Source organism: Lampris incognitus, chromosome 18 (genome assembly GCF_029633865.1).
Source record: "Lampris incognitus isolate fLamInc1 chromosome 18, fLamInc1.hap2, whole genome shotgun sequence".
Lineage (NCBI taxonomy): Eukaryota > Metazoa > Chordata > Actinopteri > Lampriformes > Lampridae > Lampris > Lampris incognitus.
Genome location: NC_079228.1, coordinates 40,914,349 through 40,934,428, shown reverse-complemented (window position 1 = coordinate 40,934,428; position 20,080 = coordinate 40,914,349). Strand labels below are relative to the sequence as shown.

Genomic DNA, 20,080 nt, shown 5'->3' with positions numbered 1-20,080 from the left:
TATTCAATTAACGTGTGAGCAAAAAGCAAAAACAACCCCCAAAACATGTCACCCCCTCCCCCCCAGCCGATTCGGTGATGGTACGGGGTCTTGCCTGTTTAAAGGCTGGGGTGACGGTTGACCTCGCGATCCCTTTCACTTTCTATTTCTTTGTTGCCTACAAGGAAGCGCTTCTCGACGCACCGCTGCGTCCTCTCCACGTTTGGGTGGATGTGAAGTTACCGTCCGGGCCGCCTTCACATTTGTATCGTCCCCCCTCTCCCTCTCTCTCTCTCTCTCTCTCTCCCCCCCCCCCCGGATCCGGTAATGGCTCTTTTTGAGGTGAGCGGTTACAGGACGCACCCGGATCTCCGTGGACAGGTACTCGGACCAAGTCAGACCCGGCTGATGGAGCGATCCGGCCACTACAGCTTCGGGAGTCAAACTCCGGAGTTCGTGGTGCCGCTGGGCGCAGACGTGAGTACCCTCTTACCCGGCGGGCGGCCGCCCAGACGCCCGCTTGCTGAACCCCGGAGCTCGGCGCCCCCATCGGCTGCGGACCGCGGCTGTTTTACGCGTCTGCGGGACTCGGCGTGCGCGCGCGCGCGCGCGCGCGAAATGTCATACATCGCATTATTTTTCACTGACACGAGCTAATAAAACCGTGCAGTGATGCAAATTACAGCGTGGGTTGGTTGGTATCTGACCCAAATACGCGTCCTGTAATCTTATAGCAGACGCGTCCGCCTGAAGAGTCGACACATCAGCAACTTCCAGATGAGCTCGGTCGTATCATAGTACTACTGTACGGAGTAGTAGTACATCTGCCATACAACAGTGATATCGCAGTACAATAAGAAGCAGCAGTAGCACTAGGCCATTTGCTACATAGTAACCCCATCACAGCAGTATATGTCTTAGCACTTGCACATGTGCTACAAAGTAACCATGACGCGGTATTGCTATATGAAGTAGTAGTACCAGAAGTACATTTGGTTCATGGAAATCATACCATAGTGGGACTATAGAAAGTGGTAGAAATTGTACATTGACACGACAGTAACCACATCATAGCAGAACTATATGAAGTAGTAGTAGTAGTAGTAGTAGTAGTAGTAGTAGTAGTAGCAGATTTGCTACACAATAATCACATAATTGTCATGTCAAGTACATTTAGTGTAAGTGTGTCTGAGGTCACTAATAGGCGGTGAACAGGCGAATGAAAGCACAAAGTAAATTCAGATTGACACATAGTATCAGTAACGTGTGACAGTAAAGCAGTGTTAGACGTTATAAAAAGCACATGTTTTTGATTTCCACGTGATGTCCCCTTTCACTTTAGCCCGCTGACTTCCTCAAGTCATGCAGCTGCGATGGAAAGGTGTGTATTGACCTGAACCACGGCACCACCACCCTGGCCTTCAAATTCAGACATGGGGTCATTGTGGCAGTGGACTCCAGAGCCTCAGCAGGAAGCTACATAGGTAACAAATCTAACCAGAGACGCCAAAAGTAAATCACAAGGGCTCCTACATCTGGACTAGAGGAACCCTATAGTATAGCACAACATGTGATGTAGGAGAGGAGGGGATAGGATGGGATGGGATAGGAGAGGATGGAATATGATAGGAGAGGAGAGGAGAGGATAGGAGAGGAGAGGATGGGATGAGATAGGAGAGGAGAGGAGAGGAGAGGAGAGGAGAAGATGGGATGGGAGAGGAGAGGATGGGATAGGATAGGAGAGGAGAGGATGGGATGAGATAGGAGGGAGAGGAGAGGATGGGATAGGATAGGAGAGGAGAGGATGGGATGAGATAGGAGAGGATGGGATAGGAGAGGAGAGGATGGGATGAGATAGGAGAGGATAGGATGGGATGAGATAGGAGAGGATAGGATAGGATGAGATAGGAGGGATAGGAGAGGATGGGATAGGAGAGGAGAGGATGGGGTGAGATAGGAGAGGATAGGAGAGGATGGGATAGGATTGGAGAGGAAGGGATAGGATAGGAGAGCATGGGATAGGAGAAGAGAGGATAGGATAGGATTGGAGAGGATGGGATAGGAGAGGAGAGGATAGGATAGGAGAGGATTGGGGAGGATGGGATAGGATAGGAGAGGAGAGGAGAGGATTGGAGAGGATGGGATAGGATAGGAGAGGATAGGAGAGGAGAGGAGAGGATTGGAGAGGATGGGATAGGAGAGGAGAGGATGGGATGAGATAGGAGAGGATAGGATGGGATGAGATAGGAGGGATAGGAGAGGATGGGATAGGAGAGGAGAGGAGAGGATGGGATGAGATAGGAGAGGATAGGAGAGGATGGGAGAGGAGAGGATGGGATAGGAGAGGATGGGATAGGATAGGAGAGGATAGGATAGGATAGGATAGGAGAGGATGGGATGAGATAGGAGAGGATAGGAGAGGATGGGATGGGATAGGAGAGGATGGGATAGGAGAGGAGAGGATGGGATAGGAGAGGAGAGGACGGGATAGGAGAGGAGAGGATGGGATAGGAGAGGAGAGGATAGGATAGGAGAGGATTGGAGAGGATGGGATAGGATAGGAGAGGATAGGATGGGATGAGATAGGAGAGGATAGGATGGGATGAGATAGGAGGGATAGGAGAGGATGGGATAGGAGAGGAGAGGAGAGGATGGGATGAGATAGGAGAGGATAGGAGAGGATGGGATGGGATAGGAGAGGATGGGATAGGATAGGAGAGGAGAGGATGGGATAGGATAGGAGAGGATGGGATAGGATAGGAGAGGGTGGGATAGTGTAGCAGTCCTACCCTCATGTCTATGTTTTATGGGCAAGGCCCTGAGTTCTTTTCTCGATGATATTTATTACTCGGTTGTCTACAGCTAATTAGTGATTATTTTTGGGCCTCCCTAGATTTGATCAACTTTCAGTCTTTTATCTATAATAAGTAAACTAAAATATACCAATGAAATACGTAGATATCCTCCAAAACATTTATGTAATTATCGAAGTTATTTAACCATCTATTTTCGAAGACATCCCGGTAATAAGCACACACATTAGAGACAATTTTAGAAATATTAAATCTCAAGAATTTATTCAAATTGTCAAAACAACAAATAAAATACATCGGCTATACGCTTGGTTATTTTCATTTAAACACACACAGTGTTGTCAATAAAACAAAGCATGCACCTCTGATCATAAGAAGTAACGCTTCAATCAAACACACGTAACGTCCAATACGCAGTGGTGGGTAGTAACGCGTTACATTTACTCCGTTACATATACCCGACTACTTTTTTTAATAAATTGTACTTCTAAGAGTAGTTGTTTTGCAGAATACGTTTTACCCTAACTCGAGTACATTTGTGATAAAATATACGTACTTTTACTCCGTTACATTGGGCTACATTCGCCTCGATACTTTTACTGATACGTTAAATAATTTTTGATATTGTAACGTGCGCGGATGAATAAGACTTGCTAGCCCTTGGCTAACGGGTCGGACCCTTTAGTCGACTGGTTAACGTAGTCGCCTGTGGAGCGGGAGACCCGGGTTCGCGTCCCGGCTGTGGCGGTTGCCGGACTGCCCCCCCCCCGAATTCACTACACTGGTGTCAGAAGTGGGATGGTGAGACCGCGAGGCCATCGGAAGCACGAGGGGCAGTGGTGGCTAACCGGTGGCTAACTGGTAGTTAACCGGTGGCTCCCATCGGCACCTTGTCTGTTAACTAAACTCTGCTAATGAGCATCATGAACACGATGCAAACGGCATTAAAACCGTGTGTGGAAATCATAAACATGACGTGTAATACATGTCCTCTTAACCGAATCAAGGATATAAAATTATACAAGCAAAACACGGGAGTAACTTTTGGTTAACTGACGAAGGTTTCTCAGCTTGCGCTCTCCATAGTCTGTTTTTCTGCGCCTCGCCACCCACAAAGCCCGCGACCACCGGGCTTTTAAAATGAAGCACTGATGCTGCTCAGTAATCCAGGTAAGGAACTCACAGACAGGTGAGCCAGTTCACCTGGACACCATGTTTATCGACACAAACGCTGCATCACCATCTGAGGGACCTCTTCAGTCTCACCTGACTGCAGGTGCCCCCACCCTTATAAACAATACAGTGGCTGCAGGCACCCCACCCTTATAAACAATACAGTGGCTGCAGGCACCCCACCCTTATAAACAATACAGTGACTGCAGGCACCCCACCCTTATAAACAATACAGTGCCTGCAGGTGCCCCCACCCTTATAAACAATACAGTGGCTGCAGGCACCCCACCCTTATAAACAATACAGTGGCTGCAGGCACCCCACCCTTATAAACAATACAGTGACTGCAGGCACCCCACCCTTATAAACAATACAGTGCCTGCAGGTACCCCACCCTTATAAACAATACAGTGACTGCAGGTACCCCACCCTTATAAACCATACAGTGCCTGCAGGTACCCCACCCTTATAAACAATACAGTGCCTGCAGGTACCCCACCCTTATAAACCATACAGTGACTGCAGGTACCCCACCCTTATAAACAATACAGTGGTTGCAGGCACCCCACCCTTATAAACAATACAGTGACTGCAGGTACCCCACCCTTATAAACAATACAGTGACTGCAGGTACCCCACCCTTATAAACAATACAGTGACTGCAGGTGTCCCCACCCTTATAAACAATACAGTGACTGCAGGTACCCCCACCCTTATAAACAATACAGTGACTGCAGATACCCCACCCTTATAAACAATACAGTGGCTGCAGGCACCCCACCCTTATAAACAATACAGTGACTGCAGGCACCCCACCCTTATAAACAATACAGTGACAGCAGGTACCCCACCCTTATAAACAATACAGTGACTGCAGATACCCCCACCCTTATAAACACTACAGCGGCTGCAGGCACCCCACCCTTATAAACAATACAGTGACTGCAGGCACCCCACCCTTATAAACAATACAGTGACTGCAGGTACCCCACCCTTATAAACAATACAGTGACTGCAGGTACCCCCACCCTTATAAACAATACAGTGGCTGCAGGCACCCCACCCTTATAAACAATACAGTGACTGCAGGTACCCCACCCTTATAAACAACACAGTGACTGCAGGTACCCCACCCTTATAAACAATACAGTGACTGCAGGTACCCCCACCCTGATAAACAATACAGTGACTGCAGGTACCCCACCCTTTTAAACAATACAGTGACTGCAGGTACCCCACCCTTATAAACAATACAGTGGCTGCAGGCACCCCACCCTTATAAACAATAAAGTGACTGCAGGTACCCCACCCTTATAAACAATACAGTGCCTGCAGGTACCCCACCCTTATAAACAATACAGTGATTGCAGGTACCCCACCCTTATAAACCATACAGTGCCTGCAGGTACCCCACCCTTATAAACAACACAGTGCCTGCAGGTACCCCACCCTTATAAACCATACAGTGACTGCAGGTACCCCACCCTTATAAACAATACAGTGGCTGCAGGCACCCCACCCTTATAAACAATACAGTGACTGCAGGTACCCCACCCTTATAAACAATACAGTGACTGCAGGTACCCCACCCTTATAAACAATACAGTGACTGCAGGTGTCCCCACCCTTATAAACAATACAGTGACTACAGATACCCCCACCCTTATAAACAATACAGTGACTGCAGGTAGCCCACCCTTATAAACAATACAGTGACTGCAGATACCCCACCCTTATAAACAATACAGTGACTGCAGGTACCCCACCCTTATAAACAATACAGTGACTGCAGGTACCCTCACCCTTATAAACAATACAGTGACTGCAGATACCCCCACCCTTATAAACAACACAGTGACTGCAGATACCCCCACCCTTATAAACAATAGTGACTGCAGATACCCCCACCCTTATAAACAATACAGTGACTGCAGATACCCCCACCCTTATAAACAATACAGTGACTGCAGATACCCCCACCCTTATAAACAATACAGTGACTGCAGATACCCCCACCCTTATAAACAATAAAGTGACTGCAGATACCCCCACCCTTATAAACAATACAGTGACTGCAGGTACCCCACCCTTATAAACAATACAGTGACTGCAGATATATATAGACTAACTGCCTACAGTACGGGGAAGTACAGAATAGTGCAGTTTAGTATAGCATAGTATTGTATAGTTCACAGTTTCCATGGTTGTGATTGACACCTGCTACCCCAAACCCTTCTATCCACCTCCACATGCCACCACTCCCCCCTACTGAATGTCCTGCAGCATCCAAGGAGGCCAACAAAGTGATAGAGATCAACCCTTACCTGCTGGGCACCATGTCGGGTTCTGCTGCTGACTGCCAGTACTGGGAACGGCTGCTGGCCAAGGAATGCAGGTCAGTCACTAAGAGCTGAACGGATAGACTCAGACCCATTATAGAGTCCACGTGTAACACACACAGATGGGCAGGAAGAGGTGACAACCATCTGTGTCATATGGCCAGGACCTTTAACCTCACCTGTGTAACAAGTCATCACTCAGACGCTGCCTCAGAGTGTACCGTCTGATGTTGGAACCACAGCACACACACCTCTATAGCCAGTAACAAACATGCCACTGTGTAGATTTACTACCCATAATGCCATGTGTGCCCAATTAAGGAAAAGAGTCAAGAACACAATACACTACAGTTTGTCTTCGTTATTACAGAAACTGGGAGACTGAGTGCAGTTCCACATCTCTGCAAGTCTGTCATTCATTTGCTGTCCGTCTGTCAGTACTTGGAGTGAAATGACTTAGCAACTGAGGGAGAGAGTACTTCATTGGATAGTCAACTGATTAGACAGACAGACAGACAGACAGACAGATAGACAGATAGACAGATAGATAGACAGACAGACAGACAGACAGACAGACAGACAGACAGACAGACAGACAGACAGACAGACAGACAGACAGACAGACAGACAGACAGACAGACAGACAGACAGACAGACAGACAGACAGACAGACAGACAGATAGATAGATAGATAGATAGATAGATAGATAGATAGATAGATAGATAGATAGATAGATAGATAGATAGATAGATAGATAGATAGACAGATAGATAGACAGATAGATAGACAGATAGATAGATAGATGTTATTTGTGTGTGGTAGAGTATAGCAATAGGGGAAATAAGGACTATGCAGTTCTTTCTTTGGCCTTTGGGCCATGTGGGCCACTACACACGTCATCATCAAGATACACAACCATGCAGCCAAACACGTGTTGCAACAGACCCAGTTGTGTTTGTTCTCTCTTCCACTGGCCAACCAGTTGATGGCCTCATTGATGATCTGACTGACAGACTGATTAATCAAATCATTGATACGGACTATCCCGTCCTGCAGGCTGTACCAGCTGAGACACAACCACAGGATCTCAGTGGCTGCCGCCTCCAAGCTGCTGTCAAACATGATGCTGGGTTACAGAGGCATGGGCCTGTCCATGGGCAGCATGATCTGTGGCTGGGACAAACAGGTACCCCCCCCCCCCACAGTGTCTGCAGTTTGAAGTACCACCTAAGTCAGTAGTTTGAAAGTGATCCTCAGCAAATAAGTTGTCTAAATGTAGTTGTGGTATCGTCTGTCCTGCTCTTAATGTTAACGCTTCTTTACCTAAACATTAAGCGCCGCTGATGCATCATGTAGCGTGATTAAACACAGGTAATAAGTTCATTGTCCAAGTACTTTTGTCGTTCTGCTGCGTTATTCTGAGAGTCGAACACATGCAGAGCTCTAGTTGCCTCTGTGTCCAGGGGGTATTTCACAAAGCAGGATTAGCAATTTTGCTTCCTGAACGTTGTTCTTTGCTAGCAATAACATAGGTGTATATGTATGGCTAAGTCATAGCCCAAACCTCCTGGTTAATGGCTCATTAACCAGGAGGTTAAAAAGCCAGTAGAGGTTAACTGGCTAATTTGCTAATCCTGCCTTCTGAAATATCCCACTGCTCTGCTCTGCCAGAACAACCAAGTCCCAATAATGTGAATAAAGTAATGAGTAGAATATTACACATTATGCTGCGGTCATGCCAGTAAAGCTTCTGTAGGCAAAGAAGTGCCATTCCTGTCACACATATAACCACAAGGTGATGTCCAGGGTCCAGGTCTGTACTACGTGGACGACAACGGGACGCGTCTGCAGGGCAGCATGTTCTCCACCGGCTGTGGAAACAGCTATGCTTACGGCGTGATGGACAGCGGCTACCGGGAGGACATGACGGTGGAGGAGGCATACGAACTTGGGCGTCGCAGCATCGCTCACGCCACACACCGCGACGCCTACTCTGGCGGGGTGGTCAACAGTGAGTACACTCTGAAAATGGTGGGCAAAGCTGTCCCGGGAAAGTGCTTTTTTTCCTAAGATGGTGAAGGAAGGAACATGAATAATTCATGAGCACCAGCAATGTTATTTTTTTCCCACCCATATTCAAGCAAATGACACATTCTTCAACACAATGACAACGTGCCCTGAACATAACCCTAACATTCACCCTGAACTTAACCTCTAGCTAACCTTAACTCGAAACTTAACCTCTATCTAACCTTAACTCTAAACTTAACCTCTATCTAACCTAACTCTAACCTTAACCTCTATCTAACCTAACTCTAAACTTACCCTCTATCTAACCTTAACTCTAAACTTAACCTTTATCTAACCTAACTCTAAACTTAACCTCTATCTAACCTAACTCTAAACTTAACCTCTATCTAACTTTAACCTCTATCTAACCTTAACTCTAAACTTAACCTCTATCTAACCTTAACTCTAAACTTACCCTCTATCTAACCTAACTCTAAACTATCTAACCTAACTCTAAACTTAACCTCTATCTAACCTAACTCTAAACTTACCCTCTATCTAACCTTAACTCTAAACTTACCCTCTATCTAACCTAACTCTAAACTTAACCTCTATCTAACCTAACTCTAAACTTACCCTCTATCTAACCTTAACTCTAAACTTAACCTCTATCTAACCTAACTCTAAACTTAACCTCTATCTAACCTTAACTCTAAACTTAACCTCTATCTAACCTAACTCTAAACTTACCCTCTATCTAACCTTAACTCTAAACTTAACCTCTATCTAACCTAACTCTAAACTTAACCTCTATCTAACCTTAACTCTAAACTTAACCTCTATCTAACCTTAACTCTAAACTTACCCTCTATCTAACCTTAACTCTAAACTTACCCTCTATCTAACCTTAACTCTAAACTTACCCTCTATCTAACCTTAACTCTAAACTTACCCTCTATCTAACCTTAACTCTAAACTTAACCTCTATCTTACCTTAACTCTAAACTTACCCTCTATCTAACCTTAACTCTAAACTTAACCTCTATCTAACCTAACTCTAAACTTACCCTCTATCTAACCTTAACTCTAAACTTACCCTCTATCTAACCTTAACCTCTATCTAACCTAACTCTAAACTTAACCTCTATCTAACCTTAACTCTAAACTTAACCTCTATCTAACCTAACTCTAAACTTAACCTCTATCTAACCTTAACTCTAAACTTACCCTCTAACCTTAACTCTAAACTTAACCTCTATCTAACCTAACTCTAAACTTACCCTCTATCTAACCTTAACTCTAAACTTAACCTCTATCTAACCTAACTCTAAACTTAACCTCTATCTAACCTTAACTCTAAACTTACCCTCTAACCTTAACTCTAAACTTAACCTCTATCTAACCTAACTCTAAACTTACCCTCTATCTAACCTTAACTCTAAACTTACCCTCTATCTAACCTTAACTCTAAACTTACCCTCTATCTAACCTTAACTCTAAACTTACCCTCTATCTAACCTTAACTCTAAACTTACCCTCTATCTAACCTTAACTCTAAACTTAACCTCTATCTTACCTTAACTCTAAACTTACCCTCTATCTAACCTTAACTCTAAACTTAACCTCTATCTAACCTAACTCTAAACTTAACCTCTATCTAACCTAACTCTAAACTTACCCTCTATCTAACCTAACTCTAAACTTACCCTCTATCTAACCTTAACCTCTATCTAACCTAACTCTAAACTTACCCTCTAAACTTAACCTCTATCTAACCTTAACTCTAAACTTACCCTCTATCTAACCTTAACTCTAAACTTACCCTCTATCTAACCTAACTCTAAACTTACCCTCTTCTAACCTTAACTCTAAACTTAACCTCTATCTAACCTTAACTCTAAACTCACCCTCTATCTAACCTTAACCTCTATCTAACCTAACTCTAAGCTTACCCTCTATCTAACTTTAACTCTAAACTTACCTTCTAACCTTAACTCTAAACTTAACCCTTATCTAACCTTAACTCTAAACTTACCCTCTAGACTTAACCTCAATCTAACCTAACTCTAAACTTACCCTCTATCTAACCTTAACTCTAAACTTAACCTCTATCTAACCTAACTCTAAGCTTACCCTCTATCTAACCTTAACTCTAAAGGCCCAAACATACTCGGGCGGAACGTACACAGAGCGGACTCCGCCGGACTAAAAGCGGACGTTCGCAAGCCCTGTGCGCGCACAGCTCAGATTTTACGACCACGATGAGTCCGCGCCGCTGACAGTCCGCTTTTAGTCCGGCGGAGTCCGCTCTGCGTACGTTCCGCCCGAGTATGTTTGGGCCTTAAACTTAACCTCTATCTAACCTAACTCTAAACTTAACCTCTATCTAACCTTAACCTCTAACCTTAACTCTAAACCTAACCTCTATCTAACCTTAGCCCTAAACTTAACCACTGTCTAACCTTAGCCCTAAACTTAACCTCTAACCTTAACCTCTATCTAACCTTAACTCTAAACTTAACCTTTAACTAACCTTAACTCTAACCTTAACCTAACCATAACATTCACCCTTAACTTAACCTCTATCTGAGGTTCCACCGATTGTCGAACCTCAGATCCAGGAGGAACATTATGGATTCCGTCCTGGCCGTGGAACAACAGATCAACTACTTACCTTTGTGGAAGTGCTGAGGGAGGCATGGGAGTTTGACCACCCAATCTACATGTGTTTTGTGGACTTGGAGAAGGCTTACAACCGTGTACCCTGGAGCACTCTGTGGGGCTACTGTGGGAGTATGGGGTCCCGGGCAGTTGCTGCAAGCCATCTGGTCCTTGTATGACCAACGTGAGGGTTGTGTCAGCATTCTCGGCACAAAGTCAAACACGTTTTTGGTGGGTGTCGGACACCGCCAAGGGTGACCCTTGTCTCCGATTCTGTTTGTGATATTCATGGACAGGATCTCAAGGTGCAGTCAAGGTGAGGAGTGTGTCTGTTTTGGGAACCTCAGAACTGCATCACTGCTCTTTGCAGATGATGTGGTTTTGTTGGCTTATTCAGAACTCGACCTCTGGCGTGCACTGGGGCAGTTTGCAGTTGAGTGTGAAATGGCCAGGATGAGAGTCAGCACCTCCAAGTCTGAGACCATGATTCTCTACCAGAAAATGGTGGATTGCTCCCTCCGGGTTGGGGATGAGTTGTTGCCTCAAGTGAAGGAGTTCAAGTATCTCGGGGTTTTGTTCACGAGTGAGGATAGGATGGAGCGAGAGATTGACAGGTGGATTGGTGCAGCATCAGCAATAATGCGGACATTGTACTGGACCGTTGTGGTTAAGAGGGAGCTGAGCTCTCAGTTTACCAGCCAATTTTCGTTCCAACCCTCACCTATGGTCATGAGCTTTGGGTAGTGACCGAAAAGGTGAGATCACAGATACAAGCGGCTGAAATGAGTTTCCTCTGTGGGGTGTCTGGGCTCAGCCTTAGAGATAGGGTGAGGAGCTCTTGAAATCCGGAGGAGGTCGGAGTAGAGCCACTGCTCCTTTGCGTTGAAAGGAGCCAGTTGAGGTGGGTCAGGCATCTGATTAGGATGCCTCATGAGCGCCTTCTTTTGGAGGTTTTCTGGGCATGTCCAACTGGGAGGAGACCCCAGGGTAAACCCAGAACTTGCTGGAGGGACTACATGTCCAATCTATCCTGGGAACGCCTTGGGATCCCCCAGGAGCTAGAGGGTGTTGCTGGGGAGAAGGACTTCTGGAGTGCCCTACTTAGCTTGCTGCCACCGTGACCCGATCCCGAAGTGGCTGATGATGAGATGAGATGAGATAACCTTAACCCTGAACTTGACTACTATCTAAACTTAACCACTGTCTAAATTTAAGCCTAACCAAATCAAGTTTGATATAATTATTGGATGTTTTTGAACATCAGCCACTCATATTCATGAGCAATTCATGATCCTTCCTTTGCCATCCAGGTGCAGCATCTCTCTCGTATCTACCACCTGATCAAACACTTAAAAGTAAAATGAAGAGGAAGTGTTTAAAAATACAGAAAATACCATATTCTTAAAAGTGGATGGACCTATTGTGTGTGACACATTGAAGTTGCTTAATTTCTTCTGTGTGTGTGTGTGTGTCCAGTGTACCACATGCAGGGGGATGGATGGATAAAGGTGTGTAAGGAGGATGTGTCAGAGCTGATCCACCGCTACAGAAAGGGCATGTTCTGACAGATGAAGAGTGTTTGTGACCTGCAGTGATGCTCATGCAAGACGTATCCCTGGTGGGACTCCTCCATTCACACCACTCAGTCTGAGCTGTCAGTCATTCATATTAGCCGCTGCTGGGACTTGTGGCCAAGCGTTTGGTGACAACTCAATATTTTTGGTTATCGTCTTTCAGTGGTATTATATTGGGATGTAATTTGAATATTGTCATACACATACTGTCATGATACACAATTTTGGTGTCAAAATTAATGATAATGGGAATCAACTGCCTAAAATGTCTAACAAAATGAGGTCCGAAATACTGATCATAACATGATGTTAAAAATTAGTTTGGGTTTGATATTATACTTTTTCACAACAGTTCTGGTTTGGTACTGTACTTTGTATAACCAAAGAGTTCAATGTAATGATCCTCAGCTGAATTCTTAAACATGGTATTTTTGCAAATCTAAGTAGATATTGTGATTTTTGTCAGTATCTATGATTATCCTGATCATATTTTCCATATCTCAGCAGTTCTGTATCCCCACTCCTCATCAGTTTTGTTTGTCATATTATACTGTAAAGTTTTATGGTTCTGCTACTGAGATGAAGATGGCTTTGTTCAGAGAGCATTTTATTTCCTTGTTTGGATGACACAGACACACTATAACCAGTCCTCTATAACAACACACAGATGAACATAAAACCTGTTTTTCCACGTTCCTGCTCTGTCCTGTAATCATTAACGTGGGCTGACTCTATATATTATACAACAGTATGATAAGAAGATAAGATACTTAATTGTCATTGTGCGCACACAACAACATTTCATTTGGTGACTCTCAGACCAGCAGCACTAGACAAGGTAAATGATTAAAAAAAACAAGATAAAAACAAGAACAAACAACATTTAGTATAAATAAGTGAGGTAGAAAAAATAAGTGAGGTAGCAAAAATGATGAAGAGACAATAAAAGATAGTGGGTTTTAAAAATTCAAAATAGTGCATGGGGTTCTTGCACATAGTTGTCCACATTGCAGTGGCTTTTAAGTGCAGAACAGTGCTACGATAGGATAGTACAAAACAGTGCAGGGGAGATATGGTAGATAATGTAAATCACTGTCCATATTGTACCAGTTAGTCCTCAGCAGATATAGGCAGGTGTGTGTGTGTGTGTGGGGGGGGGGGGGCGATGGAGGCTACAGCCCTTGGAAGGAAGCTGTTCCTCAGCCTGTTAGTCCGGGTTTTGATGCTGCGGTATCTTTTCCCTGATGGCAAGGGAATAAACAAGACAGTGACCTGGGTGTGTTGGGTCTTTGCTGGTGTTGCTGGCTTTCCTCCGTAGGCGGCCGGCATACACAGCATCCATGTCTGGTAGCACAGCTCCCACAATCCTCTGTGCTGTCTTTACCACCCACGCCAAGTCTTTCCTGTTCTCTGCTGTGCAGCTGGCAAACCAAACTGTGACACACTGACAGAGGATGCTTTCTATTGGGACACACCGGCAGAGGATGTTTTCTATTGTGCTTCTGTAAAAGTTGAGCAGCTGCTGAGAGGGAGACCGGCTTGTTTAAGTTTCCTGAGGAAGAAGAGCCTCTGTTGTGCTTTCTTCACCAGGTGAGAGGTGTTGAGTGACCATGTGAGTTCTTTGGTTATGTGGATTCCCAGGAATTTGATGTTATCTACAATATACACCTCTTCGCTGTTTATGTGCGGTGGGGGGGGGGGGTGTCTTCCTGGATCTCCTAAAGTCCACAATGGTCTCCTTTGTTTTACTGGTGTTCAGGACCAGGTTATTGTCTGAACACCACCCAGCCAGATGTTGGACCTCCTCCGTGTAGTGTGTCTCCTCATTGTTGGTTATGAGTCCCACTATAGTGGTGTCATCAGCAAACTTCACTATAGTGTTGGAGGAGTGGATGGGGGTACAATTGTGGGTGAAAAGGGTGAAGAGGGCTGGACTGATCACACAGCCCTGCGGCACACCTGTGTTCAGGATGAGGGTTGAAGATGTATGGTTACCTATCCTGACTTTTTGTGGTCTGTGTGTGAGAAAGTCCATAATCCATTAACCGAGTGAGGTGGTTAATTCAATTCAATTTATTGTCATTAAAAACAATGTGCAGGCACATGTTAAAAATGAAACGAGGGCTGTGGCTTCACCAAACAGTGCAAGACAGACACAGACAAACACAGCAAACACAGTATCACAGCAAACACAGTATAATCCTAGGTTGCTGAGTTTGTGTAACAGTTTACGGGGGATTATCATATTGAAAGCGGAGCTGAAGTCAATAAAAAGCATCCTGACATACACTCACTGGCCACTTTATTAGGTACACCTTGCTAGTACCGGGTTGGACCCCCTTTTGCCTTCAGAACTGCCTTAATCCTTCGTGGCATAGATTCAACAAGGTACTGGAAACATTCCTCAGAGAGTTTGGCCCATATTGACATGATAGCATCACTCAGTTGCTGCAGATTTGTCGGCTGCACATCCATGATGCGAATCTCCCGGTCCACCCCATCCCAAAGGTGCTCTATTGGATTGAGATCTGGTGACTGTGGAGGCCATTTGAGTACAGTGAACTCATTGTCATGTTCAAGAAACCAGTCTGAGATGATTCGAGCTTTATGACATGGCGCGTTATCCTGCTGAAAGTAGCCATCAGAAGATGGGAACACTGTGGTCATAAAGGGATGGACATGGTCAGCAACAATACTCAGGTAGGCTGTGGCGTTGACACGATGCTCAATTGGTACTAAGGGGCCCAAAGTGTGCCAAGAAAATATCCCCCACACCATTACACCACCACCACCAGCCTGAACCGTTGATACAAGGCAGGATGGATCCATGCTTTCATGTTGTTGACGCCAAATTCTGACCCTACCATCCGAATGTCGCAGCAGAAATCGAGACTCATCAGACCAGGCAACGTTTTTCCAATCTTCTATTGTCCAATTTTGGTGAGCTGTGCGAATTGTAGCCTCAGTTTCCTGTTCTTAGCTGACAGGAGTGGCACCCGGTGTGGTCTTCTGCTGCTGTAGCCCATCTGCCTCAAGGTTCGACGTGTTGTGCGTTCAGAGATGCTCTTCGGCATACCTCGGTTGTAATGAGTGGTTATTTGAGTTACTGTTGCCTTTCTATCAGCTCGAACCAGTCTGGCCCTTCTCCTCTGACCTCTGGCATCAACAAGGCATTTTTGCCCACAGAACTGCCGCTCACTGGATATTTTCTCTTTTTCGGACCATTCTCTGTAAACCCTAGAGATGGTTGTGCGTGAAAATCCCAGTAGATCAGCAGTTTCTGAAATACTCAGACCAGCCCGTCTGGCACCAACAACCATGCCACGTTCAAAGTCACTTAAATCACCTTTCTTCCCCATTCTGATGCTCGGTTTGAACTGCAGCAGATCGTCTTGACCATGTCTACATGCCTAAATGCATTGAGTTGCTGCCATGTGATTGGCTGATTAGAAATTTGCGTTAACGAGCAGTTGGACAGGTGTGCCTAATAAAGTGGCCGGTGAGTGTATGTGTTTGGATGCTCCAGGTGGAACAGGGCTGTATGAAGTATAATTGAGACTGCGCCCTCCGTAGATCTGTTCCTCTGATAGGCAAATCGGTGGCTGTCCAGATCTGTGGGGATGATGTCCTTGATGTGAGCGAGCATAATCCTCTCAAAGCGCTTCATAACAACTGGGGTCAGGGCAACTGGGCGATAGTCACTGAGGCAGTTGACTGCTTTCTTCTTGGGTACAGGTACAATGGTGGTGGATTTAAGGCAGGTGGGGGCTACAGCCTGTTGTAAGGAGAGGTTGAAGATGTCAGTGAACACCCCTGTTAGTTAGTTAGTCAGCGCATGTCTTCAGTGTGCAGCCCAACACCCTGTCTGGTCCTGCCAATTTGGAGATATCGATTCTCCTCAGAGTGGATTTCACCTGATGGTGCTGTAGGACAAGTGCATGCTCCTCCTTGGGCAGGGTCATTTGGGCCCTCACTCCGCTGATCAGCATTTCGAAGCATGCAAAGAACTGGTTAAGTGTGTTGGGGAGTGTGCTGTCATGGCTGATCTGTGAGGCGCTGCACTTGTAATCCATTATGGTTTTAATACCTCCCCACATGCTCCGGGGGTTGTTGTTGTGTGTAAAGTGCCCTTCAATGCACTGCTTGTACCTGCGTTTAGCCTCTCTAATGTCCTTCGTCAAGTCCGTCTGGGCATTTTTTTGTAGGCCAGCCTGTCACCTGCCCTAAAGGCAGCTTCTCGAGCCCTGAGCAGAGACTGTACAATCCTGTCCAGCCATGGCTTCTAGTTCGGAAATACCGTGATGGTTTTGGTGGTTAGTACTATCTCAGTACAGAAGTGAATGTAGGCCAGGATGGCTGAAGTGTATTCCTCTAAGTCTGCTCCCTGTGCAAACAATTCCCAGTCTGTGCTTCTAAAGCAGTCCTGCAGTAGTGAGGTGGCTTCCTCACTCCCAACTTGGACACTTTTAACAGCTGGTCTTGTTCTGCTGATTAGAAGTTTATAGGATGGAGTCATTACCAGTGAGATGTGGTCTGATAAGCTGAGGTGTGGAGATGGTGCGGCTTTATATACTCCCAGGATGTTGGAGACAAGAGTGCTAAGTGAAGCTTTCGCTGCTATGAGCCCAGCTCTGCAGATAGAGCGAGCCAAACAGAAGATCCGGTTCTGTTATAACCCCCCACCCACCCACCCACCCACACACACACACACACACACACACACACTTTGAGGGAGCCTGGCAAGGTGAGGTGTATTCAGTTAAAGCTGTCCCTCAAGCCACTGTTGGTTCCCAAACCCGTACTGAAGAGGTACTTGGGACTGTGCTGACCGAGGTAGAGGGCATCTTGAACGTCAAGCCACTGGGCTATGTTTCCTCAGACATTGCAGACCCAGACCCTGTCACCCCAAACTACTTTCTGATGGGGCGGCCCGATGCCTTATTACCCAAGTCATTTACCCAGAGTCTGAAGTGCTAAGCCGACGGAGATGGCGGCATAACCAGGTACTAGCAGATCAGTTTTGGGGTCACTTCATCAAGAGGTATCTCCCTGCATTGCAGCCCTGTTGGAAATGGCTGGGTGACACTGAGAACATTACACCTGGCACTGTGGTCATGATTGTTGATCATCAGCTACCCAGAGCCCTTTGGTTAGCCGGCAAGGTGAAGGACCTCCACTTCAGCGCAGACAGCCGTATTCGATCAGCTAACATTCAGTTAAAGGACAAGGTGTACCAGAGATCAGTTGATAATTTGATTAAACTACCAGCCATCCCAGAAGATAATTAAGCAGCATCCCTCCCTATACATACAGAGTCTCATTAGGAAGTACATTCCCACAGTGAATGTAGCGGCGGCTGTTCAAGACACTCTTACGGTGACAACGGACTTGTGTGACCATGTGATGTGCATGAGCATATCACCCCCGCTCCCCATGTGCTTGTTGAGTGGCCGCAGCCGGTTAGTCCTACAGTAAACCACTACTACTACTACTTTCGGCTGCTCCCGTTAGGGGTCGCCACAGGGGATCATCCGTTTCCATTTCTTCCTGTCTTCTGCGTCTTCCTCTGTCACACCAGCCACCTGCATGTCTTTCCTCACCACATCCATAAACCTCCTCTTTGGCCTTCCTCTTCTCCTCTTCCCTGGCAGCTCCATATTCAGCATCCTTCTCCCAATATACTCAGCATCTCTCCTCCACACATGTCCAAGCCATCTCAATCTTGCCTCTCTTGCTTTGTCTCCAAACCGTCCAACCTGAGCGGTCCCTCTAATATAATCATTCCTAATCCTGTCCTTCTTCGTTACTCCCAGTGAAAATCTTAGCATCTTCAACTCTGCCACCTCCACCTCCACCTCCTGTCTTTTCATCAGTGCCACTGTCTCCAAACCATACAACATAGCTGGTCTCACTACCATCTTGTAAACCTTCCCTTTAACTCTTGCTGGTACCCTTCTGTCGCAAATCACCCCTGACACTCTTCTCCACCCACTCCACCCTGCCTGCACTCTCTTTTTCACCTCTCTACTGCACTCCCCGTTACTTTGGACAGTTGACCCCAAGTATTTAAACTCAAATGCCTTTGTCACCTCCACTCCTTGCATCCTGACCATTCCACTGTCCTCTCTCTCATTCACGCATAGGTATTCCGTCTTGCTCCTACTGACTTTCATTCCTCTTCTCTCCAGTGCATACCTCCACCTCTCCAGGCTCTCCTCAACCTGCACCCTACTCTCGCTACAGATCACAATGTCATCCGCGAACATCATCGTCCATGGAGACTCCTGCCTGATCTTGTCCGTCAACCTGTCCATCACCATTGCAAACAAGAAAGGGCTAAGAGCCGATCCTTGATGTAATCCCACCTCCACCTTGAACCCATCTGTCATTCCAACCGCACACCTCACCATTGTCACACTTCCCTCATACGTATCCTGCACCACTCCTACATACTTCTCTGCAACTCCTGACTTCCTCATACAATACCACACCTCCTCTCTCGGCACTTTGTCATAAGCTTTCTCTAAATCTACAAAGACACAATGTAACTCTTTCTGGCCTTCTCTATACTTCTCAATCAACATTCTCAAAGCAAACATCGCATCTGTGGTGCTCTTTCGTGGCATGAAACCATACTGCTGCTCGCTGATCGTCACCTCTCCTCTTAACTTAGCTTCTATTACTCTCCCAAATCTTCATGCTGTGGCTGATCAACTTTATACCTCTGTACCTTTATACCTCCTACAGTAAACCAGAAAGTGAGAAAAACTCGGGAAGCGAAGCTAGGTTTAACAGTTAACTGGCAGTTAATTCCACTCGTACTACCTGTGTGCGTGAATAAAAAAAAAAAACACACACACACTCATCCACTCTTATAAATGCCAATAAACTAATAAAGGGAAGTTCTGCCTCCTCCGTGTTTGATCGACACACCTTGGTGACGGCTATCTTACCTGAACCACCTAGTCTCACCTGCATGCTGTGCAGTTTCTCCTGTGCTATCTTAGCGTTAGCATGTGGTGGTATGTAAACAGCTGTGATTAAGATGGCAGAAAACTCCCTCGGCATATAAAAAGGCCTGTGTTTCACAGCCAGGTATTCTAAGTCCGGGGATCAGTGCGTCCCAGTAATGTTCGTAGCTGTACACCAGTCATTATTTATGTAAATACACACTCCTCCACCTTTGCTATTACCGCAGGCTGCTGTCCTGTCCGCTCGGTAAAGAGTGCCCCGCTAGTTCAATAGCTGCGTCGGGAATGGTGCTGTCCAGCCAGGTCTCTGTGATGCTCATCACACAGCTGTCCATGCGACGTAATTCTCGGTCTTATTTCGCCCATCTTATTGACGAGTGACCGGGAGTTGGCAAGAGAGAGACTCGGCAGGACTGGTCTGTGCAGGTTAGCGCTTAGCCTAGCTTGTAGGCTGCCCCTCTTACCCCACTTCTGCTTCCTTTCCCTGCACTGCCTCCGATGCCTCTTTGGTGGGATAACCATAACTCCTCCGGGCTGTCCTGGACGCGGGATCTCTGGT

The 20,080-nt window shown here is 46.0% G+C and overlaps 1 protein-coding gene across 1 annotated transcript; it reads left to right on the top strand.

Annotated features, from left to right (window-relative positions):
- Positions 1–276: 276 nt before the first annotated feature.
- Positions 277–13,241, top strand: psmb8a (proteasome 20S subunit beta 8A). The gene is made up of 6 exons (XM_056298164.1): positions 277–456; positions 1,322–1,463; positions 6,249–6,360; positions 7,362–7,491; positions 8,112–8,316; positions 12,453–13,241. Exons 1-6 carry the CDS (start codon positions 307–309, stop codon positions 12,539–12,541), a joined length of 828 nt encoding a protein of 275 aa, XP_056154139.1. The 5' UTR covers positions 277–306; the 3' UTR covers positions 12,542–13,241.
- The last annotated feature ends 6,839 nt before the right edge of the window (positions 13,242–20,080 follow it).

Bases quoted from the DNA above. Each gene is read 5' to 3' on its own strand.
- psmb8a (XM_056298164.1), top strand. From the start codon at position 307: ATGGCTCTTTTTGAGGTGAGCGGTTACAGGACGCACCCGGATCTCCGT. The intron at 457-1,321 runs GTGAGTACCCTC...CTTTCACTTTAG, and splicing joins TGGTGCCGCTGGGCGCAGAC to CCCGCTGACTTCCTCAAGTC. The intron at 8,317-12,452 runs GTGAGTACACTC...GTGTGTGTCCAG, and splicing joins CTCTGGCGGGGTGGTCAACA to TGTACCACATGCAGGGGGAT.